Genomic DNA, 26,986 nt, shown 5'->3' on the forward strand with positions numbered 1-26,986 from the left:
TTCAAATTTTACCACTTAATTTATTTCATGTTAAATTAATTAGTTTTCATAATGAAAATTTTTATTTTGTAATTCACAATTTCAAATAATTTGTTTGCATTAATCTCTAAAATGAACGTATTTTAATATAAAAATTAAGTATGTATGCAAAATAAAAATCACTTTAAATGTTTTGAATAAAGCATTGTTTCAGTAAATTTTTATGTTTGTCGTTTAAATTTTAATGACATTTTGTTGTACTCAGTTTGTTAAGTGAAATTAAAAATAAATGTGTATTGAAAAGCACAGTCTAGACATATAATTTTAATCCCACGTGAATCCTCTTTTATAAAATAACAATTGAATCCGTGAAGCTGTATTTTATAATAACAGCACCTTGTTTACTTTACCTTATAGACAAAATTAGTTTCCATAGTTTGATATTTTGTTGAAAGCACAAAATAATTAAGTCGAACAAGAAAACTGCGCGTTTAATAACTTCATTTATTTAGGTACTAATTTGATTAAAATATACATAGTCTTTATGCAAACACAAGAAACAACACAAATTAAACAGACTCTAGAATATTTATCCTAAGAATAATTTTTAATAACATTACAATTTATAATTGAATTGTACATAAGTTTAGGGGGTACAACACTGACGAATTGATCACAATAATAAGAATTATTGAAGAGACCTAATGGATAAGTCATTCTGGTATTATTATGTCCTCCTCTTTGCGAATACTCCTCGGGTAACCCATGTTCCGCATACGTGACTCTAGTTCCAACCATTCCAGAAGAAAACTGAAAACATTTTAAAAAACATTTAATTAGGTTATTATTATTCAATTGATCCCATTAATTTATTCATTAAAACGGGAATGTACAACAGACGCACAGACTCGCATCGGTCCTTTGAAGGTGTTTGTTTATGTGCTGTGCAAGTGATTCGTTCCGTTTAGTAAATTTACCCGGACAGTAAGTAATTCACTAAATAAACGTAATTTGCATTGCTCTACAGCAGCAATTTCACACTACACGATTTACTGGTGCAAAGGGAGTGGTGCGAAATAGTTTTTCGCCCAATTAAAAATCAAAGATTCGAATTTTTACGCTCTTTAATCGCATATACGAACAAGAGTGGTAGTTAATTGGTTCATATTGGCACTTCAGTACTTTGGAAGTTTTATTTTCGATGAAGTCCAACATTTTTAATAATGAATGGAGCAGAAAAATTGACTAAATTAGTTCGGGGAAAGTTTCAAATACCTTCATTAAAACAATTGTTGGTTATTCTTTGGTAAGTTTTACCAATTTAATATAAAAGGTCACAGTTGTTATTTTATAATCGTTCTTTTCAGTTCACTGTAATAGTCCATATTTACTAAATAGAATGTATTTTTAGTTTGTGTGAGATACAAAAATAAAATATATATACTGCCGCTAATATAAATTGCCATAAATACGTTTGTGATTAACGTTAAATAAATTTAGGATTGAATCCAATTAAATGAAACGGTTAAAAACATATCCCAGTCAAAAAATGCAAATAACTTGATTTAAAAATCATTGGTTTTATGTTTTTCCAGTTAATTTATTACTTGAACCGCAGATATTTCTATTAACATCGATTCAACCTAAAAAAATAATAAAAAAACAGCGAATATTCATTTGATTTACAGGCACAATTAATTTTGAATAAAACCATTTTAAATGTGTTGCAGTTGATGCACGATTCGAGGAATTCCGATGAACTAATCAAATGGAAAGTTCAAACGTATAATTAAAACAGAAACTTTAGGTCTATCATTATGTCGTAAGATTAATGAATAAAATTTCGCTTGGTAATACATTGACAAAACTAATGAAAATGATGTATTATTACCATTCCATATAAACACATTTGCACTAATCAAATTAATCAACATTCGGTGTTTTACATTGCCAGTTTTTCTTTAATTAAATATTTTTCAATAATTTACATGATTTTAGAGTCGCCAAGGGTTTTACTGGCCTAATTGACAATTAATTAAAAGTCAACTCACGGGAGATATGCAAATATGCATACAATTTGTTTGAGGTTTGTTTGTATATTATATTTCGTTCAAATTAATATTTGTTGCGTCCTTCGGTTAGGTTGAAATTTTTGTTTGACGAACTTATTAATTAGTTCGAAGCTGTAATATGCCTGAAAGCCATAATCGCAAAGTGTTTCGGACCTCAGTCATAAAGGAAATTGACCGTCTAAATATTAATCGGCATTCCATAATGATTATTCATTTGTTAATCACAGTTTCTGAACAGGACCTAATTTTGCTAATGGTAAGTAGCCGGCAATACCAATATGTAAATCGGCACCTTTGAGTTCCCAACATTAGATTTTGATTGGCGATTTAATCAACAGGTGCGACACAATTAAACGCTCCAATTTTAATATTAGGTACTGGAGAAAGTAATTTACGCCTTTAACGTTTAACAAGTTTATTCAACAGAATGATCATCATTGTAATCAATCACTTTTTGCCAAAGTTTTAGAAGTAAATTCATGCCACGAGAAGAGTTCATGGGTGAGAGGAATTGGAGTATAAATGAACCTCAGTCTTAACTTTTTCGGAATTAAACCGTATATTGCGTAAAAAGTTGTATATCAAAATAAACAAGAGGTACAAATTTATTTTTAGAATCTAATGTGGTCGTACGTTGTCATGAAGAAGCAAAACATCTCTTATTGACTAAAGAAACTCGTCCTAATTTAAGGAATCCATTTTCCCAACTTTTTGTGTTGTTGGTACAAGTTTCAGGACGACTTTGTTCATCATCAAGCCGATTTTTGAACTAATAAAGCAAATCTGTATAAATTTTATTACTTGAACACATTTTTAACCAAAAAAAATACATGTGGGAAAAAATAGTATAGTTAGAAAAAGCATGAATAAATGTACAAAGTTAATTATAAATATGTTTAAATTATAAAAATTTCTTTAAATAAGTCATGGACCAAAAACGTAAATTACTTTTTCCGGTAACTTACATTTTGTTTGCATTTAGATCATGTCAATGGTTAATTATTCGAGTAGTTTTTTAGATTAATTAGTTTACTGTTATGTGTGCAATGAACTGGCTAAAAACTAATTGTTATACATGCATTGTAATCACGCAATGTTGCATTCTACTTCTTTTATAATAGTTTAACATATATCAATAAATTTGTAATGAACGTGTGGAATTTAATTTCGAATCCGACAGACGGTTTATGATATCCTTTTCTTTTTTTTTTTGTGTTTACATCAAAACATATTGAAAGTTGGGAAAACATGTATGTAAATATTTATTTTTATTGCTTCGATTTAGAGACACAAATTATTTTTTGTGTCAAAGGATGAACAGAGAAAATAGTAAAATATGATAAACTTAAATCTAAATAATAAAAAAACGGATATTTTTAATTTACATACTTGTTGACGTTGTCCATGTTAACCGCTCTCTTGCCATATGATCTCGCCGTCGACAAAGGCATTCTTTTGCCATAACCCCTTGCAACTAATAGGTCCATATCTTTGAACGCTCGTTGTTTGATCGTTCGTATCGACCTTAACGATTGACTTCTGGAGGGGGAGGCATTTCCACTTGCTAATATTAACCATAGGAATATCAATGCGAAAAATATCGATGCATGATGGAACGCCATACTGCAACAAAACAAAAATGACTGTTGTTAGGAAGTTTTTTGAACTTAGGTATAAGATTAGACATTTATCGTCGGGTAATTTCTATAGTTACAAAACTGCTTTACATATTCTATAAAGTACTTAAACACTTAAAGGATGTTTAATCTTATCGAAGAAAAGTTTTAAAAAGTCAATTTTATTCAGACCATTTCCATATTCGATGGGAGCAATATTTTAATGATGTAATAGTATATTTGCGTCTGCAGCTCGTTATTCCATTACCAAATCAATGCAATTATGATATTAAACAGTTGAAAATTGGCAGAAGCAAAAGGTAACAACAAACACGGTGTACATTCGCATTATTGACTAGTATTTTGATGGCGTGTAAGCTTAAAACTCATTTATCATTGCACGATATCGTCTGTGCGAACGCACAAAATTTCGATTTATTACTGGACGAACAGGATCACATGGGAATAAGATGTGTTCGTGTTCGTTGGGCTTTTATCTTTCACGACTTGCGATTTATCTATGATTATTAACGCTTTTTCTATGACAATAACGTTATTGAATCGTTGATAAATATGATGAATTACTGTAACAAAAAAAAAGATCCGCTCCGCTTCTAAAAGAAGAATTGAATGTAATAGTGAAGAATTACTCTAAATTATTATTAGTACTATTTATACTTCTTAGCTTAAAATTTGTAGATCAATTGCATTTTAATTATTAGATTATTTTAAACTACTTATATTTTAAGTTCTTAAAATCTTTTAAAATTTTTAAAATCCTTTTTTTCAGAGAACTTTAAATTCATTAAATTCCTTAGATTTTTATATTTATAATATTTTAAATATTATTTATTTAGTATTCATAACTTCAATAAAAATTTTGATTATTAGTATTTTTAATTCTCTAAATTTGCTTCTCTAGTTTATTTTGTAGTTTGATTTTGTGAAATATTAGATTATTTTATATTTTAATTTTGTAAGTAATAAAATATTTCTTAGATTCGTCCAATTATTATCTTTTTAAATCGTTGAATTTTTTAAGATCATTTGTTTTTTAATCCTTAGAGTCTTTAAAGATTTTTTTAATACTAATAATAAAAATAATATCCGTTATACGTCAGATTCTTTACATTTTTCAAGTTAAAAAGATTTTTCAGTTATATCACTCCTGGCATATGGTTTTATAATAAATAATGTTAGAATTAAATTTCCTCAAAACTTTAATCCTGTGTCACTTTCACTAAACAATAAGGGTCATTGAAATTTACAATGTGTACTAAACTGTGTCCATGTAATGGTTTACGAAGTGTTATCTTTCAATTTCAGAATTATTAATTAACATTCTGTATACAAATCCGATTAAACGTTGGTTATTAGCATATACCTTCATATTTTCTCTTTTACGATAAAAATATACGATTTGGAATACAAATATTAAATAATCAATCAATTTATTTAACTGCGTCACACACGAAAAATCCCCAATAATCATTCAATTTATGGAAATATGTCAAGTATAAATAATACTATTGTGATGTAATTTAATAAAGGAGGAATATAGTATCCAAGCAGGCTGAAATCAAGTAGACAACTACATCGTCTTGTAGTTTATTCCTGAAAATATTCAGGACGTAGCTCGTCCTTTGAAGTATAATTTTCCGGCTGACATTCAATAAGTGATATTTCCGGTATAAAACAACCGTTTGATATCTGAATGTCTCAACTTACACAGGTTACTTTTTACGGAAATATAGCGTATGATTTCGTTCAAATCTGCCAAAAAATTGGCAACAACAATATCGAAAACATCAAGCAAAACCGTGTCACTGTCAAAACGAAATAATTTTACTCGAATTAATTGATTTTTACCAGCTCTTAAATGAATTCTTTAAACGTTTACAAAGATTTCAATTTACTCTTGTCCAAATGTACAAAAATGAGAGTCGCTGCTAATTTCTGCCAAGCCACTGATCCGATTCAACAATTGTTCGTCGACAAAATCAGGGAGTACAACGAAAAATCCAAGTAAGTTAAAAACAACACAAATCGTTTTTTTGTAAAATTGATCTTATTAAGAGGGGAACTGCTGGAACCGTCGGAAGAGATAACCAAAATGCTTCAGCAGGAACTGGAAAAAGTCGACAAGACATTCGAACGCGCGCCCAACGAGGACATGACCAAGTTCCCGAGCTTTGAATGGACCGAACCGAAAATTGATCCCGTCGTCGAGGAAGAACCCAAGGAGGCCATGCCGAAAGTAAGGGACATAACTGAAATCAAAGACGACGAGAAAGGCGATAAAGGCGATAAAGGCGCCAAAACCGAGAAAGGCGAGAAAGGCGGGAAAGATGAGAAAAAGAAATGAACTGTTATTGTATTCGTTAGTTTTTCTATTAAAAACAAAAATAACCACATGTAGGTGTTTGTGGGGGTGTTTGGGGTTAAAACTATAGTGAAGGCGGAAAAAGTTTCGCGACCATAAATCAAAACTAAGAAAGTTACGTTTCAAGGGTATAATTATTTAAGGCTTGGACGTAAATCATTTAACTCTAACTTTGCACTTCCGAATAAAACTACGCGGAGTACAAGAAATGTTATTACAAGATAATCTTGTAATTTTTTGACGTCTTTCCGAGGTTCCCTGCGATTATCGTTTAAGACATGGAGATGAAAAGATTTGTAACATTGTTACCTACAAAGGACAATAAAAGAAATGCAGCACTTTCCACACATAATCTAATGTGTGGGGAATCCATTTTTATGTTGTGGAAGTGCTGAGGAAACGCTTTATGAAATTAGTGTCAAAAAGTTGTTCAAACATTATTTTATTGTCAGGTTTTATTTCGACTTTATGTCCCAGTGTAAATTTCAGTTTTATGTCGAAAAGAAATATTATCATTATGTTGTTTTGTTGCAGTTTAATTGTTTTAAATGTGACAATTTAATACTTTAAAACAAATAAACGTTACAATTTAATGCCACATCACAACCAACATCGATTTTACAATATTCACAGCAACCAGTTGTGAAAGATAATATCCTCAAACTGATGAAAACACCCGGTAACCCAATATAAAAGCGGTTAGTGGTGAATTTTTGGCATTAACTAATCGGATACACGAATCTATTACGTGGTCCATTATCAGTGATATTGGACGAAATGTATTGTGCGTCTGAATCGAAAACGGATTATCCGATGCTTGTTATGACATTAAACTTGAGAGCAGATAAGACACTATGGCATCACACTGCTTCACCGGCCCTTTAATACCTACATTGTGGGCATAATGCGTTTATCTGCAATTCTGCCGTCACTGTTTTCCGCCAACCAAGAATTTTATACCCACGCAATTTATCAAAAAAAGCATTTTCATTTTATATTTATCTATAAACATACGAAAATAAAATTATGGATGTCGTAAATATATAAAAACATTACTGAAATGGAGACGTTTAATATTGTAAAAAACTGAAAATGTTGAACGGCTAAAACGGTTTTTTCTTTGAAATGGTTTTGTTAGTTAAGTTAAAGCTGTAAAAATAATATATGATATCTATCTATATTTTAAATAATAATCGTTCGATACATTGTTTTCCTTCTTTATATTGTTAATATTTAAATTAGATTTGATTACTATTATTATTATTTGAATATTTTATTTCTAAAATTTTTTAGACAATTTACCTTAAATTCCTTGTCTTTGGTGCTTTTTTAATTTACTATCAAAATTTTTCAAATTATTTGGATGACTTTAATTCTTTATATTTTTGTGCTTTTTTAATTTATTTAATTATTAGTTACACATTTATTTCATTATTTACATAATATAAATTTTGAAGTTTATTTATATTTTTGTAGTTCTTCTGGTTTTTCCAATATTTAAACAATTTTTATTATATCCATTTTATTAAATTTAATTCTTTCATGTTTTCCAAAGTTTATTTGTATTTGGATTTTGAAGATATAATTTTATCAAATATATTTCTTATTTTATTTTCAAAATCATTTAGGTTGTTTTGGTGCCTTAAATTCTTTATATTCTTTCTACTTTGAATTTATTTTCAAAATATTCAGATTGTTTGATCTTTTATTTATTTAATTATTAGTATTAGTTACTATTTACAATATTTCATTGTTTACATTATATAAATTTTGAAGTTTATTTAAATTTTTGTAGTTCTTTAGGTTTTTCCAATATTTAAACAATATTTATTATATATTTTCCAAAGTTTATTAGTTTTTAGATTTGAATACATAAATTTATCAAATATATTTTTTGTTTTATTTTCACAGTTTATTTAAATTTTTTGCAGTTTTTTTTAAAATTTTTATTTGTTTTTAGACTTTGGAAGACTTAAATTTGTCAAGTATATTTTTTATTTTATTTTTAAAATTCTTTAAATTGTTTGGATGTCTTAAATTAAATTTCTTTATTTTACATTTTTCAAATTATTTAAATTTCTTATTTATTTTTTTATTGACTTTCACCAACTTACTAATGGTCACCATAATGTGGTGAATAGAATGAAAAAAGAATGCGATTTTCGCATTTAGTACACTTAAATTATCATAAAAATATTATAAGAAAATTTCTATATTTTTACTGTTTTTTATACGTTGTGCACAGATAAAAATTTCAAAATTTAATGGTTTATTAAAATGTGCACCATTAGATATGACAAAACACCAGACATTTTATATTTTATATCTTGTTACACCGGGGTGTCAATGTCAAAGAGGTTTGCATTCATTTAATTGCGTCGATTTTCTCATTTAACTTAGTTGACTGCGATTTTATAGTATTCTTCCGCTCTGCTAATTAAATTTATTGTATTGTTTCTTTTTGTGTTTTCGATCACAATCGTTTTAAAACAAATTTTTATACTAATTAAACCAAAAGAGTCTTTTTAATTAAATCCTTTTAGCCCCCGGAATTTATTTTATCGCATTTTATCGCAATACAAATTAATTTGGGTCTAATTTTCATATTAATATAATTATAACGATTACACTAAATCAATTATATCAGATTATTTTTTTAATTAGTTGCGTACACCTACAATTCGCGGGAGAACAATTAAATTAGCATAGTAAAGATCGTTTCGGTGTTATATTAAAATAGATGACAAGGGCGTTGTGTTTCGTTTTTAATTTGCTTTGCCCCTTGCAAAACGGCTGTTGTTTTCTATACCAGACATTAAATATATGAAACGCAGTTTAAAAACTAAGGGTTTCTGCAAAGTTTGTTCACTATTTTTGTAATACGGTTTTATTAGTTGTTTTAGACTGGCTTATTTTTCAGTTTCACTCCATCGCATTTTTAATCAAGAACGAAGCGTGTGCACTCAATATTCTTTACTCATTTGTATAATGGTTGTGTAGCGCATAAATTACAATTTTACTATTTATGTAAATTTTGAATTTTTATTTTATTATTTATGTCTAGCTTCAAGAATTTATAAGTTGAAAAATTATGATTATTTTAATTTGTTAAACAATCAGGTAGAGCCCCAAAATATAAAAATTATAGAAATATTAAGTCAAAAAATTTTAAAATCAATTTTCAGTTTTTATAGTATAGACAAATAGATATATAAAAAAACAAAATATTAAAGAATTTAAAAAATATTCAAATGAAATTTAATGAAAAATCTATACAGAAATTTAAACAATATAATCTAATAAAAATGTCTATATACCTAATAAATTGTAAATAAGAAAATTAATAAAATAAAGAAATATATAATAAAATAAAAAAAATCAAGAATTTAAAAGAATTCTAATAAAACTTCTAATTCTAAATTTAAAGAATATAAAACTTTTAAAAATAGAAAATTTATTTTTTTTAACATTTAACATAATTTATTACAGAAAACGTAATAAACGTAAATAATTAATTAAATTTTAATTTAATAAAATAGTATAAAATTCTAAAAAATTCAAGTCTAATATATCTAATAATTTATATAATATTTATACAACATAAAATATAGTATTTAATACACATAAATAAAAATCTAATTTGAAATTTAAAAAATAAAAACATGTAAAGCATAAAATATTTTAAAAATATATGATATATATTAACAATGAAAACTGTTAATATAAAAAAATGTTAGAAATAAAGAAGTTGAAAAGTTAATATAAATTAAAAAAGTAGACATTTAAAGAAAATGAAACAAAAAGTATATTTGATAAATTTGTCTCCAGAAGAAGTATATGAAATATATATTTTCCCTAATCAAAATAATAATAAAGAATTTAAATATATTTAATTCTAAATTTAAAGACACTTTCAATGAATTAATATTACCTAAAGAGTTTAAAAAATTTCTAATAATAACAAAATTTTAAAGGATCTAAACTAATTTTAGAAACACCTTTAAAAATTAAATTATAGAATTTAATAAACTTGATAGTGTATTACAAATTGAATAAAACAAACAAAAAAAAGCTAATTTAAAAATTTAATTTATAAAATATTTATTCTTAATAATTTAGAATTAAGTAACATGTAATGAAAAGAAAATAAAAAATTAAAATAATAAAAAAATATAAGTATAAAAATATTACGAAATTTAAACATTATAATATAATAAAATATTATATTATATCTTAAATTTTAGACTTAATCAAGTTGAATAAATTAATAATGAAATCAATTTAAATAAGGATAATTTAAGTTATCAAAAGAACTCAAATGTTTCATAATTAGTCTAAAAGGTCTAATTAAATTATAAAAAAATATAAATTTATATAAATTCAGTAATATTAAAGAATTTCAGTTTTCAGTGAATTAATACCTAACTTAACTTTAAAGATCTCTAGAAATTTAACCTGTAAATTTTTATTTCACACCCGTTTTATTTTGTGTTCATTCAGTTTGAAATAAACATTTCGAATTGACGTTGTTCGCACATATTTATTATAAATCGAATATGTATCACTTAATTAACTGGCCCCGTTTCCGATTAAATCAGAACATTAATATCCTGCGGCATTTCGTCCGAAACGTGTCGCAATGCACATCCAGTTTCTGAGAAAGTGTTGTGGTATTTATTGGTAAGCTTCCTGTCTTTTGACAAGCCTAATAATAGACGGAATCGAAGTTTATTAAATTCCCTATTAAAACCCAAAAGTAAATATATTCAAGTTGAATGGCAACGTTAAATAATTAAATCTATGCGGATGAAAACGAATCGAATACAGTTGGATTAATGAAACTTCATGTGTGCACAAAGTTTTACAATTAGACGGCGAATTATTGACAAATCGCCACCGAAGATTTCGGAGACGGTAGGTGAGTAAATAATGTGTAATTAGAATTTCGTAAGACATATTGGATGTGACTACAAATATTGTAGCTTCGCCTCGAGGCGAACCAATAAATGGACCCAATGTGAGAACGGAGTCCCGATTATTTTTGTATTAAATTAAATTCTTTCCACGGTGAACTTTCCATTTCCGCATTTAAGCACGGCTTGAAAGAACACAATTTAGTACGATAAAAAACATGCAGCCAACGTGAAAAGGATTTTGAGAACGGACACCTACGTCGAATAATCAACAAGTTTGGATTTGTCACGGTCTTATTAACGTTTCGCGTGTTAAAATACATGTAAATTTAAACGTATGCAATTATTATTAAATCTCTTACGTTAATACTAGCTTTCCGGACGATTTAAAACACGTAATATTATATTTTAATTAAATCTGTACCCGAGAAACTGTGTAGGATACGTTTTCTGAAGCCCCAGCACTTAACCAGTCAACTTCAACTTAATAATTTAAATGTAAATGAATAACTAACAGAGTATTAATTATTCTATTACGGTGTAATGTTAATCCATAAAGTGATTTTATACATCGCATATTTGATGTCACATTGTTGATTTTTCATACAAATGGATCTAAAAACGGCGGAAATCTACATATAGAAATTGGATTTTGATTAATCCAGAAAGCTGAACAATTCTCTAATTTAATTAAACTTTTAAATCAAGTTTATAACTATTTTAATTGTAATCTTAAGCCATATGTTTTTAGATAAATATAACTTTGGAGTATGTTTTGAAACTTGAAAACAATTGAATCCATGTCAATGTATATAGCAAACATATACACATTTTATTGTATACATTTTTAAGGTAATCCCGGTGTGTGGAACATGAAATATCATATAAAAATTTTCTTTCCATTTCAGTTATTCAGTGAAACCTTTTACCTCGTTCATTACTTTGGTCACCCACATTTTCTGAAAAGAAAACCATATAGTTAAATGATTAAATTTTCGGTATCTAATTCATTTTGACTAAAGACAAGCAACCAAGTCAAGGATGCTGAAAATTCAAATTTTATATAATTTTTAACCATTTTCAGTCACTTTTAGTTGAACGATTTTTCAGTTACAACCAATTGTATAAAAAATGAAAAGGTGAAAATAAAAATAAACGAAAATTTAGTATACGATTTTATATATTTTTTATCTGTAAGAGTCTCTTGTATAAGAAATCAGCCTGAAGCTTATATATCTCGTTTCCATTTCAGTTCTTCAGTGAAACATTTCACCTTAATCATCCACATGTTCTGAGAAGAAAACCAAATAAATGAGGAGAAAAAAATTCGTATCTTATTTGAACGTGAAAATCGAAATGAAAGTGATTTAATTGGAACATTGCATACCAATTACTTTTAATTGCTATTTATTTTGTAGCAACATGTTGTTGCTTGTTTTTGTTTACCTTCTCTTTGTACAATATAGTTTTTGAAGACCATTTTCAAATATCCACTTAAATTGATTTTTTGTTTTCTTTTTTCAGGAAGGAGATATTATTTAAAGATGCTACCTATACAATAAAAATTACAAAGAATCAATCATTTTTCATGGGTTTTCACTGTCTACATGAATGAAGAATATCGAATAATCAAGTTAATTAATTATTAACTTAACAGGATAATACTAATATCAAAGAACAATCCATTATTATCGTTAACTGAGAATAAAGCCAACCTGAAGGAAATCGGACTAGCTGAAATTAGTTCAAATACTGTGAGAACATGGTTAGTGGAAAGGGGTTCGTTTGATTCCAGATCAAAAAGATGAATTCTGCGTTATAATAAAAATGTGAAAGTCTAATTTTGACTAGCTTAGAATCACATACTAGAACACAGAACAAGGGGGACGAATAGATTTTAGTGACGAACCTAAATTTAATTTAATTTAATAGTAAATTAATACTATGTTAGATTATGTTGGTATCAGTAAAACAATTTAATGAAAACCTAAATAAAGACAATGAAGTACCAAATAACATGAATGAGTATCCACTAAATAACGTATAACAAAATAATATAACAATAACAATAAAAAAACAGTAGTTAGTTTAAGTTTGAATTTTTAAAGACAAAATTCCGTGTCATGCTGGTGTCACGTATTGAAAATCGATATTCTACATCCGATTGTAACCGATAACGTTTCAACTTGCCAATCAAATTAATAATTTACATACATTTAGTCTCACGACCGTATTTATTACATTGAACGAATCATTTGTTTGCAAATTTTATATTATTGTGTATTTCATGAGGTGGAAGTACGAATTCTCTCATCACTTTATTGACTTTGAAAACTTTGTTAAGGAACTTTCAGTTATGAAATTCATTAGTCGAATTCATCCACAATGATTTGTACAAAACAAGTATTATTCACCATTCTAATATAACTACACAAATCGATAAAACAAGTTTGAAACAAAAGGGAGGAAATGGTAAATAATAAATTAACACTATCGAGGATTTTAAGCGGGTTTTAATTAAAAATTAGTGTGCGATATTAGAAAAGTTTTGTTGGCATAAAACTTATGGCAACAAATTCGAATTTACTGTTTGGTTAAATCCTTCTTGTTTAAGACTCGACACACTCCACAAAGAGACTTTGTATTTGAGTAACGAATCAGAAATCAGATGCGGTACACTTTGATACAAACTATTGTTGATCATTCTTAATTGCACTTGCCTACACATTAAAAAAAATGTTTTTTTTTTTTTGCTTTTATAACGTAATATAAAACGAGCTAATTTACAATGAATTAAGATGAAAAGCATTAAGTTAAAGTAAATAATAATTTTTCAAAACACTTGAGTAATATCAAATTACGTGTCGTTAAGGGAATTGTATCTTCACAATTATAATTCACAAAGAAAATTTATTTATGTAGGTCATAAAAAGGGTTGATCAATTCCCCATAACATGACCACGATGTAATCTTGTTATTAATTAACAACAATTTTATTGCACTTTGTTAATTAATTGCAAAAAGTGTTTAAATTAACATGATAATATATTTTTAATTGTCACTTGTACAATAAATTTACAGTCGACTAATAATAAGTGACCTATAATTTAAAAGATCGCGGATATATTTATAGAAACCCCCACGTATTTTGTTTGTAAACACCTTTTATAATGTCACACACATGGAGAAAAAGGCCCTGCCTCCATTTTGATGCCAGAAACTGTTAAACAATGACGTCCATTAATTTTAAGGAACAATTTTAGTACGTTTCCACACGTGGAATTTTTCAGGTCGTCGATTCGAAAACGGACTAATACGTGTCGGTTAATTAAGGGTAATTAACACCTGCGTTAGCACAACAGGCCCAACACAAATACCTATCTTCGATTAATCCGATTGAGTAGGTGTCGAATTGTTTCTGTCGTTCATAGAATTCAAACAGTCAGAAATTAATTTTGTAGGCGGAACAACCCCATCGAACAGGGTGAAAACTGTTTACTTAAGTATTTTTTAAATACGGGTCGGGAGCACAGTTTATGTATAATTTGGATTTTCATCACGTGTAAGCAGGAGTGGTGTTGAGAGCCATAAAGGTAAAGACCGAATATCTAAGAGGTGAAAATAATCGCGCCATAAAAGTACTCACATTAAAGTCACTTTTATCCCAGTTCAACATTTATAACTTTATGTAGAGTATTTTGTATTTTTGCGCTGAACATTTTTAATACATCAACTGTATGTGTTTCTGAATTCAAAGGTGCGGAGTGCCCCAAATTGGTTGTCTTTGACTGTTAAGAATTATTTCCAGACTGGAACAGCTTATTTTTTAGTTATTAATTACATATCTCAAAATTATAAGGACATATATTTTTGTAGATAAATAACTTATATTACACAAAACAAACTTTTTAGCATTTATCAAAAATAAATTATCATCATTATAAACAATAATATTAATTACATAGAAATTTACCAGAAATATCAAATATAGCTTTGAAAAGATAATTAAATAAATACCAAATTATATATTTTTTCAAAGACAAATTCAATTATATTTTTCGTTTAAATTAAAAAATGGCTGAAAAAAATGTCCTCTTTGTTTTATATACAGTATAGTCAAAATTGACTGTAAACATAGTTATATCTTAGATAAAGATAAAAAATTATATATTTTTGGAAAGCTTGGTCATTTTCAGATATTTATTGAATTCGACTCTAAAATTTGATTTTTCCAGACATTTTAAATTTTAAAGACGTATTCAATTATGCGTTACATTTCAGATTAAAAATTTGCACATATGTCTAAAACTATGTAAAAAATGCCTGAAAAATTATTTTACCGTTTGTCAAATAAATAAATTAAATAACCAGTTATGTTCTCTTTGTTTCATAGACACTAATTAAATGTCTCCATATATAAGAATAATTACTATTGGAAAACTTGATGTTATATCATATCACCTATATATCGAATTTTAAGTAAATATATTTTTAAGGTATCTGATATTACGTAAAGGATTCCTGAAAAAAAACACAGTATAAATATATAAATATCTCTAAATTTACTAGAAATATCGTTATATCTTAGATAAAGATAATTGGAAACTGTGATTTTTTTAGACAGTCGAATTCAATTATGCTTTTAGATTGAAATGTAAAAGTTACACATATATCTAGAAATTTCAAGTAGATATATTTTTAGGTAAGTATCTGATATTACGTAAAAAATGTCTGAAGAATCCTTCTAGCCTTGATCAAATAAATAAATTAAATAATTATGTCCTTTTTGTTTCATAGACAACAATATTAAATATCTCCAAAGTTACTAGAAGTATCGGAGGAAGGAAAAAATAATTGAATATATAAGAAATTGTATATTTTTATAAAGTTTGATTTTTTCCAGACATTTTAAATTTAAAATAAAACACATCTCAAAATTATAAGTAGAAATATTTTTAGTGAGTATTTTATACTATATAAAAAAGCTTGTAGGCTGTTTTTAGAGTTTGTTCAAGATGAAAACATAAAGTAAATTTTCGTAAATATCTCCAAAACCAGTCATAGATGTTTAAATTCAATTCAGAGCATTCAACATTTAAGGTCACTCAAGTTAGTTCTCCATCTGCTCTGAAAATATTCGCAACATCCAAAGACAACCAATTTGTAACACCCTGTGCACAATTTGATTTGCACGGGTTGCACATGAAATTCAACTTTGTTGACACATGCAATTATGAGGGTTGAAGGTGCGAACTTTTCAGTCCCAAAACAAATCTTACGGATCCAAAGTTCACGTCATTATAATTAATTTTATGCCGGACGTCGCATAACTCGATGCGAAACGGAAAAAAATATGTTTCGTGTTCTGAAAAAATCTCGACATGTGAGTTTCGTGGTGGTTTAAGAGCTAGTTACGTGTGTCATTAGGGAACGATTCTTCCCCCATGCAAATACCGAAGTCACTTACAGAGATCCCCGAAGAATTGCCAGCGAGTTTATCATGAACGATGTGTGTGTGTGTGTGTGTGTGTGTGAGTGTGTTTGTCAAATATTTTCGAAGCAACTTTCCCGCAAAATTTGTTACGCATCGAATCAGCTAATGTCGAAGTTACATCCAAGTGGATGATTAGAGGTCGTAATGAAATTATGTAAATATTTTATGAAAATCGGAAACTATATTTGTACATGACGAAACGGATTGTAATAATTTGATTGGAGTGAAATATTAACGAAGTAAAAATTTTTATCTGGGAACTCATGAAATTGAAAAGATAAGGTGAAAGAGGGTTTCACTAATTCAGTTAGTATTCTTTTGGATGTATGGAATGCCACTTATCTATTCCCATTTATATGGAAATCTAGTCGATTTACCTAATTCGAAAGTCTGCCAAAATTAAGTTATTTTCTGTTCTAGGTTTCCTATTAGAACTTAAGCCTTTTAATGTCAATTGTTTAACTTCAACCACAATAAAATTGATGTGACGCTCAACTCCCAAGTTTATGTTTTGTTTTTACAGTTATTAGAACAAAAAATTATAGTCATACAGAAAATAAGTGACTTTTTACGTTTAAACGTCGTTTTTATTTCGTTCCATCCATAAAACTGCTGTTTTTTTGCCAACAATACATTCCATTAAATCTGAAATTGGATTATCCGTTTTAGTTTTATGTATGGAAATCACCGAATGATTTTGTAATTTTTATAATGCTCTAAACCTACACCTTTTGGTACAATTTTAAAAAGTGTGTAAACCGAGAAATTTTCAACAAAATAATCATTTTATGGGCCATATTTTCCAATATCGTTGGAGATAATATGCACGAAAGCTGATGTAGTTAAGCTAAAATTATTTTTGAATGTTACGAGAAATCTCCGGAGGCGAAGTTTCATATGGAGCGTTAAATATTTGCTGTGGCAGGCATGTGAAACAAATTTTCAATTGTTTTAATTAGTTGTAAACAATTTTCAGGTTTTATTTTTATAGTTAATGCAACAGATTTGATGTATTTTCAAACCGAACATTCCACCACAAAAATCATATCGATTGTTGGTTAAAACGCAGAACAAATCCGATAATAGGTAATCATTTGGTGCTTTAACGTTTGGTCCAGCTGAAAATTGAGCGTTCGAACCATCGCGAAGCTTTTCAATGCTCTAATGCTTGTTTATACATATTAAAATGGATCGATTTATCTTGCCTCCATAAATTTTATTTTTATTCGGTTTCTTGCTTCTCTGGTTTCCGTTGACTGCCGTTGTAAAATACAATTTGGAGACGTATGCATATGCATACATCCATTTTTAGTAATAATGCGAAAGCTGCACGTGGAATTGAATATGTATATTTACATGAAACAAAAAGAAAAAAAATATTTTCCATGTGACCAATGAATTTCCAATTTAAAGCAACAAAGCCACGTCGAAGCATATTCGTTTCCTTAAAAAAAATACATCCGAGTAACAAACAGGATTATTCCTGGAAAAGGAATAATACCAGTGATGTGGGAATATTTTATGCGGTCTGCCTGAAATAACACCGTTACCTACTTATGCATTATTATGTTATGTGCTGGAATACCTTTAAGGGATCACACGTAACAAACTCGGAAAATGCACAAAGGTTAATAATTAACAATTTTATTCAGGTTCAACAGTTATAAGTATGTCATTCGTACCCGCGAGCTGTTCTTTACTCCCTGAACGTGAATAATAACACATTTTTAACAGTGAAACCAAAATATTATTTCGTATTAATAGTGCAAACCTTCTATGTGTTAACTTTGCAACTGTGAGGCAAGTTTCCGTGTTGTTTCTAGAAACTCGGTTAATGGATCAATTTTACCTCTTCAACAACAGTTTCCAACAATTTTTAAGGCTGAGGCACAAGAACATTTAATTGTATATATTATACAAAGAAAATTAATTCATCATAATTGATTTTTCTTCGTCTGGGGCACTGGCAGCAATGAGACTGATTGGATATTGTTTCCATAACTGAAAAAACCCTTTGCTTTGTTTCTTTTCTTCAGGTTGTCGAGAAATTTATGAATCATAAATAACACAATATCTATGAACATTCTTTGTAAACTTAATTAAACATCTTTTATCTGACGGAAAAAACTTTTATAGGTTTTATATAACTATTTCGAGTAGGATTCATAAGTAAAGCACCCAAACCGTATATTCAATACAACTGATTTTAAAATTTATTTCTGTTGCCAACATCGTTCCATTTATTGATACAAATTAAACAACACAATTTAGAAAAGTTCCGGAATGGTGAAGAGCAGCGTAAATTTAAAGAAATCGATCATTTCATGAACGATTTCCAATTTTAACAGAAGGAACACACTGGAAGGTGTTCCCAAAAGTGGTAGAAAAAAGCAAGACTAACAGAGCCGTGGACAGAATTAAAAATTCAGTGCATAAATAAAAAATAAACGAAGTTAGTCTGTCGAAGACTAAAAGAAGCTGGTCTCCATGGTAGAAAATCAGCAAGGAAGTCGGTTCCAATTACTTAAACCGTGTGGCATTTCTTGGATAAGAAGACCAATTATTGAAAAGTATAATTCCAAGGACTCTAGACTCACTGTGAAACATGGTGGAGAAGGCGTTATGGTTTGGGGATGTTTTCCTGGGTTTGGCATGGGGCCGCTGGTTAATATAGACGTGATAATGGATCGTTTCGTTTATTGTGACATTTCGGAGAATCATTACCCGAAGGTATCATGAGTTTACCTTCCTGCACGATAACGATCCCAAACACACGTCTAAGTTTGTTAAAGAATGGTTCGTTTCTCAAGGAATACGTCTTAGCGAGCACAAAGCCCAGATCTCAATCCAATTGAAAAAAACCTTTGGGATGAAAGTGATCCATGCAAACAGATTGGCATATTTGAATAAACTCTACGAAGAAGTTCAAAATCAATGAAAAGAATTATCAAACGATTTACATTGAACTCAGTGGAAAAACATGTTTATAAGTTATTAAAGATAATGGACAAGCTACTAAATATTAAATAAAGGAAAGCTAAATATAAGATTGTTTTATTTTATTGTTGTTCCACTTTTGACCCTTGACGCTTTTTTCAAATATTAGTTAATATCTAATTAAACCACTAATAAACAATTATATTGCCGTATTGTTGTTATCAAACATACTGCATAACTGACAATAATATGGATATTTAAACATAAACTCTTATCAAGCCAAATGAAATTTTTTAAAGTTGCTCTACATGCGATAGTAATAGATTATCTCGTTTTTTGGAAAAATTTAATTACATTAAAATAATATTTATTCTTTATTAAAATGAGTTTTTTATGACTAAATAAAAGTTCTTAACAATTTTTAAGATAGAAGAGATAATAGAAAATTTTAAAAATTATGAAATATTAATATTACAATATCTATAAAAATTTTTTGAAACATGAAGTAAAATTTATAAGACAAAAAAATTAATTTTTTATATCATATTACTATTATGTACTGTAGTGGCCGTAACTACTGGTACTTACTAAAATTTGTTAAAAACATGAGGTTTACTGTAATGTTTATTGTTATTTTTGTGCCAACTATGCAACTAGTAAATCTAATTTTATTCATTAAATAATTACATCGATGTTTTGTCTCAAATTCAACATAAAAATTTTAAATAAACCCATCACAGCAATTCAAGCAGTTTGAAGGAACATAGACTTCGTATATTTAGAAAGTGATCTGTTAGTCTGTGTCATAGAGGGAGGCCAACATTGGAAAACGAAAAAAATATTATACAAAGTATTACTGTTAAACTAAATAACACGGATTTAATCATTAAAGAGCCTTTTGAAAATTAATGTTTCAATATCTGTGTCCAGTTATTGTATAAAACGACAATACTAATACCAATTCACATTAAATAAAAAAATTATGACTAAAATATACTATTTTAGAAAGTTGTAATATTATTGACCACTATTGTATTTATTTTATGAACAAAAAAATAATACAATTAGCTTCAATATTATTTTAGTATTTTTCTTTATTAAATTTAGTTTTTTTCATATTAAAAACTTGGCCAATAGTTCAATTTTATCACTACTATAAAATTTTCAACAAGAAAATTTAAATAACTACATTTTACAAAGTAAATTAATTCATTCTGTTTGATTTTTCGTCGGCTGAAGCATCTATTTTTCGTAACTGACTGTTGTTCCCGCAGCCAAAAGACCCTTTGCTTTGTGTGCTTTCTACCAGAAAGTGTTCCTCAAGTTGTCGAGAAATTTATGATCCATAAATAACACAATATCTATAAATATTCTTTGAAATATTATATCTAACAAACGTAAAATTTATCTGTCAAAAAAAAATTTATTATATTGGGTATTTATTTTTTGAATAAAAATTAATTCAATTACCTTACAATAATATTTTAGTTTTATTCTTTATTAAAATGAATTTATTTGAAATTCGACAACACTTATCAGTTCTTAGTATCACTTGAATAAAAGTTTCCACTATTTTTTAATGTTTCGATATAAACAAATTTAAATATCTCAAAAAGTTAGTTAATTTCTCAAAAAGTTAATTAATTTATCCCAATTCATTGCATGGATCATCTACACTGCTTTTTCACAGTGAATATTGTTCTCATAGCCAAGAAACCCTTTGATTTGTGTCCAGAAATATTTGAACCATAAATAATAAAATAAAGTTTATTAGATTCTATTATTATTCTTTCTTTATTACAAAGGATTTTCTTGTTACTAGAAACTAGGTCAATAGTTCAATTTTATGGGTTATTTAACAATTTCCAACAATTTTTCACGCTGTGATACAAGAAAATTTTAATATCCACATTGCATAAAGTCAATTAATTTGCTCCGTTTGATGTTTGATTTTCCGGAGCACCCACGATAGTTTTTGAAACTGGATATTGTTCCCATGTTCACCCAAAAAATCCCTTTGCTTCGTGACCTTTTTGCTGCAAAATGTTCAAGATGTTAAGAAATTTATGAACTATAAATAACCTAATATGAATATCCTTTGTGACATAATTTATTAAAATTTACCCATTTTATCTGATAGAAAAATTTAATTTTGTTATCCTGCATCTACTTTTTTAAAATAGTAAAATAATACGATTTAATTTAAACTAATATTTTACTGTTTTTCTTTATTAAAATGACAGTTATTTTTAACTAAAGCAAAATACACATAAATATTACGTTGAAATTCAATCAGGATTATTCTACATCCTGTTATATTTGTATTGATTTGGATCATTTTTTTGTTTGTTATTGCAGAAATTGACAACTGAATGACGTTACACTAAAAAATTTAGTGCTATTGATTTCGATTCATTTGACGAACGTATGAAACAGTTTTAAAATCGATTAAATATTTTTATAAACGACGTTTCATTTACATTTTATTAAAATATTAGAACTAGACTAAAATAAACATAAAACATTAAATAAACATGCACCGAAGGTACAAAAAATTGAGTAAATTGAAAATAAATTCAATTTAAAGTTAATATTCGCAAGCATTGTTTACGCAAGATTTATAGGTTATCAGAAGCCCCATCTCAAAATCGTGTGTCTATATACATTACGTCTTGAAGACCTTTTCTAATTTGAATACATATTTCGGAACAAACACGATAGAAATTAATCATCCTGCCATTAATGTGGTTGTTTTGTTTTATTTTTCGTTAGTGCAAGAAGTCGTATCGAGTACTTATTCAATCTTTCCCCCTTTTCCGCGTTTTCTTTCGATGTGGACAAGATTAATCTGATATTAATAAGCCACTTCAGTCGATCATAAGCTTTTTTCCAAAAGGCTTATCTTTTTAATTAATCACTGAGAGTGCTATTTAAAGCAGAAATCAGACAGAAAATTATTGCACTTCCAATTGGAAAGTCTCTAATTAAATTTCTTTTGTTTAATTATGTTTGACGGCTTAATAAATTCTAATTGTCCGGACAAAAGTATACGAAAAAAGGTAAAGAAATTTCTTATCTACAGATATTCTTCCTATTATTATATTTCGCCAAAACTAATAGTAATTCCGTATAACGTAAATGCGTATGAGAAACTTCAGAACGTCTCCTTTCCTTAGTCTGCACTTTTGTTTGAAACGCTTTAGTTTTTGAAAGTAACTTATGCAACAACATACGTATGTTTTACATTGTTTGTGCAACTAGAATTGTCACGGCGAAGTTTGTTGTAATAGTAAAAACAAATAATTATTAAATTTTAACAAAAGAATAATATTTATTCTTGTTTAAGTTTGCATAATTAAGGTTGTTAACGGAAAATAAACGTTTATTTAAAGTATTATACTCAGGATGTTTCATACCTTTTTAATCACTAATAATTATAGCATATTATATTAATAATGCAAGTTTTCATTATTGCCTAGTTTCAGATATTAATTTAATACATTAAATTAATATCCTAATAATGCAAGTTTGATAATGTTGACGAGTTATTTGAGAACTTCAAATTGCGTAGGTAGTTAAATTTCATTATATTAAGACATTTACCTAAAACAAGAAATATGTAAAATTTAAATGAAGAAAACAAAACGGCACAACTTCGTAATTAAATTTAAATCGAAGTATTGTGTCAAGAACAATTCTTATTTCTAATACTAGAAAAACTGTCCTAAACCTGGACGACCGAGAAAAACCAACAATACTGACGATCGGAGGATTGTAAGAGCATCTGAATACAACTGCCGAAGATCTAAAGACTAAATAAATCACATTTGGAGGTATCTATCTGTTAGTACCATAAGACGTAGGCTAAATAGAGCTGCAAAACTCCATTTTACATTGAAGCTCTTAAACTAGCTTGAACAAAAAATAGAAAACCGTATTGTTTTCTGATGAAAGTAAATTTAATTTATTTTCTTCAGATGGAATTCGATGGATTATACGTCCAGTCAACAAAATGTTTGACCCTAAGTACACCAAGAGAACAATTAATCATGTGGCTGTAGGAATAATGGTGTGGGGATAATTTTTCGGATTTAGAATGTGACCATTAGTAAAAATAAATATAATAATGAATAGATTTAAATTTTTAGACATCCATCACATTGTATGCATGCGTAAGTTGAGCATAATATGTCTTTGTCGTTGATGTTCCAACACGATAATGATCCGACGCATATAGCCAATGTTGCAAAAGACTTTTTTGCTTCCAATAATGTAAATCTTATGAAGTGACCAGCCCAAAGTCCCGATCTAAACCCCATAAAAATCTATAGAATTCTGTTTATAAGCAAGACATTGATAACCTTGTTTCTTCCATGAAAACAAGATGTTAAGAAGTAATAAAATAGAGTGAATATACTACTAAATACTAATAAATCATTAAAAACCTAGGTATTTTATTTTGTTGTTTTACTTTTGACTCCTTGTTTTATTATATAATACTATAGTTCTCATTCTGATATGAGGTAAGTATACATATCGTTTTTAATTTCATGCATTAATTTAAATATACAAATGTATTTAGATTTTTTTTTCTTAAAAATAAATTTGTTATTCCAATTAGAAAAATGGTATTTTAATATAGTATTAGTTCATTCAATTAGTTATTAAGTAATTAAATATAATTTAAAATATAATTGTAAATGAATTTAAATAAATTATAAACATATTAACTAATATTCATATAATTAATATGAGTTCAAAAGTTTTTATATTTGTAAATAAAATTAAATTAAAAACTACATTTTTTGCACATACATGTATATTAAAAAATTAAAAAAAAAAAATAAAAAAAAGGCGAATGTTTTAAATTATTAAATTATTTTATTTTTAAAAACAAATAATTTTTTTCACAAAAACATGAGTAAAATTTAAATAATAATTAATGTTATAAAATTCTAAAATATCATATTAATCATAATTAATTATAATATTTAATACTAAAATTATGTTTTTGAAATATAAAAGTTCAAAAAAAATAATTTTAAAAAACTGAAAAATAAAACTGAAATATATGCACAATATATTTTATTATTACTATAATAAATATATTTTGTACAATTGCAAATATTAAATAAAAAATATTTGTCCAGTACAATTTTGGTTAAATTTATCAATTATTATCAAATTCTATTTATTCAAATAATTTTTCCGATTTCTAATAAGTATACTAAGAAATAGTAATGTTAACTGTAAAATGTAAAAAGGCAGTACCAATATTTAATTTCTTAGTAAAATTCATTAATGTGTACATAATTGATTAAATAATTAAAATATAATCAAATTATTATTAATAGCTTTCAAATTTTCAAATATTGAATAATATGGACCTTTGATTTATTTGATTATAACAAACAAATGTTTTATTTATTTATATTGTTAATATAAAATAAATTTAAAGATTTTAATTATTTTAAATTTAAAATAAACTAAAATGATAGAAAACAGAAATATATGAAATTGAAAATTATAAGAAAGAATTATAAATGTTATTATAAACTTAATTTCATAATTTTTAATATTAAAATAGTCTTGAAATAATTAATTTTCAACGAAATATTGTTTTCTTGAATTCCGACATAAATATATCTGAATATTTTTAAAATATTTAATTAAATTATTTTTAAAATATATAAAATGTATAAAATATATAATGGATACTTAATAATAATAAAACAGTTTTTGCTTTTGTTTTAAAATATTTATTTTTTCAAGAATTTAAAGCATATTTTATATTTGTATTACAAATACAAACAATACCATTAAAATAACAGTTTTTATTTTAATAAAACATATTTTAAATGTTTATGTATAATTTAAATAAAAATTACTATTTTTAAAAAAATCGATGTATTTTATAAATTGCTGTGAATAAATAAATAATTGGGAATATTGAAAAATATTTACTTAATTAGAATATAATTCATTAACAATAAATAATAACACTGTTCTAAAAAAATAAAATTTTAGTCTATAAAAAATAAGTTTAATTTTAAATTGTTAAATACATTTCTTAGAATAGTTGAATAATTACTGTAGATATTAATAATAAAAAACTAATCCAACATATTTTTTACATAACTAATTTGAAAAATTTAATCATTTAAACATTAATTTAAAACATAATATATAAAAAATGAACTAATTTATGGGAATATTAACAACATTATTTATTTTTAGGCAAAATACAAAAATGTCACAATTTAAATTTTTTTTTTTAATTTTAAGAATTTTTAAAATTTAGAAAAAAATTCTTTTAATAACATACGAACTGCAAATATTGGTGTTAACAAAAATAAATAAATAAAATAGTGGTGTAAGAGAACGGATAACATGCGACCAAACATTGAACTCACCTCTTCTGAGCTTGACAGTTCTGCAACTGTATGAATGTACAACAAAGTTTCGCGGGGGTTCGCGTGTAGTAAAGAGCGGCGGCATCGCCTGTTGAACATGCGCCCCAAATCATGCGAAATAATCAGAAGGAGTAGCCGCTATCACTTCCCACATTCGGCCACCCCCGTAACAGTGGCCCCCCTTCGCCGACAACTAATAACCGTACACACCCCTCCCCCCTCATTTATTTACGCGCCGCCTTTTTTATTTTATTCCTTATTGTTAAACGTTTAACTTCAATCCGGAGGATTCCGCTTTTTAATATAGCTGAGTGCGGCGAAGTTTTATCGGGTTTGTACCGAGATAAAAAAAAATTATTTCGAATATCTATTTTGGGCATCCACTTCTTGAAATGAACGTTTGAAATACCGAGAAAATATTAAGAAAACACGAGATTATTAATTTGACTCAATTAGTACGTTTAAAAGTGGAACTTTATGAATATTAGATTTATTTTGCTCGTTTTTATTTAAAGTCTCCGGCAATTGGTATATTTAAGCCACTCAAATTAAGGAAAAACAAATTATTAGTACTCCTACACTTTTAATCATTTCTTAAACAACTCCTTTTAAAATAATGTTATTTCTAGATTTTCGTATTCAACAATAATGAACGTCGGTTTAAAACAAGGAAAACCTTTTTATAACTTGCATTACCATTAATAAGAACTAATAAAACTTCGTACCATCAGATAAATTGCAAAGCATAAAATGCGACATAGTTTTTAACGGTGTGATTAATCCGCATTTTCAGCATCAATCCCAACAATGACGCTTGATGTATTCGCATGTCAAGGGCCGAATTGTTTCGCACGTTCTGTTTAGACAAAACAATGCGTGAATTTTTAATAAATCATTTTAAACATACGCACATTAATTTATGATTAATTAATGCATTTGGAGTAACGATTATTGTCAATTTCGAAGACGATTTAATTGAAATATATGCTTGTAATAAACAATTTTATGACGGTCACATTTCCAAGTTTATGACGTTTGTGTGGAAGGAGTTATTTAGAAATTAATGTGAAATATGAAATGTTGAATGTCCGTTTTATTTCCATTTTTATAAAAAGGTTTGAGGTGTTATTAATAATAAATATCCTCATACCAAAATTTTTGGAATGTAATGTGAAAAAA

General features: G+C 27.2%; 2 protein-coding genes across 2 annotated transcripts; one reads left to right on the forward strand and one right to left on the reverse strand.

Moving 5' to 3' along the window:
* Positions 1–463: 463 nt before the first annotated feature.
* LOC109600928 (uncharacterized) lies at positions 464–25,903 on the reverse strand. The gene is made up of 3 exons (XM_020017114.2): positions 25,808–25,903; positions 3,441–3,674; positions 464–789 (listed from the first exon to the last, which is right to left on the reverse strand). Exons 2-3 carry the CDS (start codon positions 3,671–3,673, stop codon positions 693–695), a joined length of 330 nt encoding a protein of 109 aa, XP_019872673.1. The 5' UTR covers position 3,674; positions 25,808–25,903; the 3' UTR covers positions 464–692.
* On the forward strand, positions 5,417–6,081 carry LOC109600927 (ATP synthase-coupling factor 6, mitochondrial). Its single transcript, XM_020017113.2, has 2 exons — positions 5,417–5,692; positions 5,744–6,081. Exons 1-2 carry the CDS (start codon positions 5,547–5,549, stop codon positions 6,030–6,032), a joined length of 435 nt encoding a protein of 144 aa, XP_019872672.1. The 5' UTR covers positions 5,417–5,546; the 3' UTR covers positions 6,033–6,081.
* Positions 25,904–26,986: the final 1,083 nt, after the last annotated feature.

Source organism: Aethina tumida, chromosome 2, assembly GCF_024364675.1.
Source record: "Aethina tumida isolate Nest 87 chromosome 2, icAetTumi1.1, whole genome shotgun sequence".
Taxonomy (NCBI): domain Eukaryota; kingdom Metazoa; phylum Arthropoda; class Insecta; order Coleoptera; family Nitidulidae; genus Aethina; species Aethina tumida.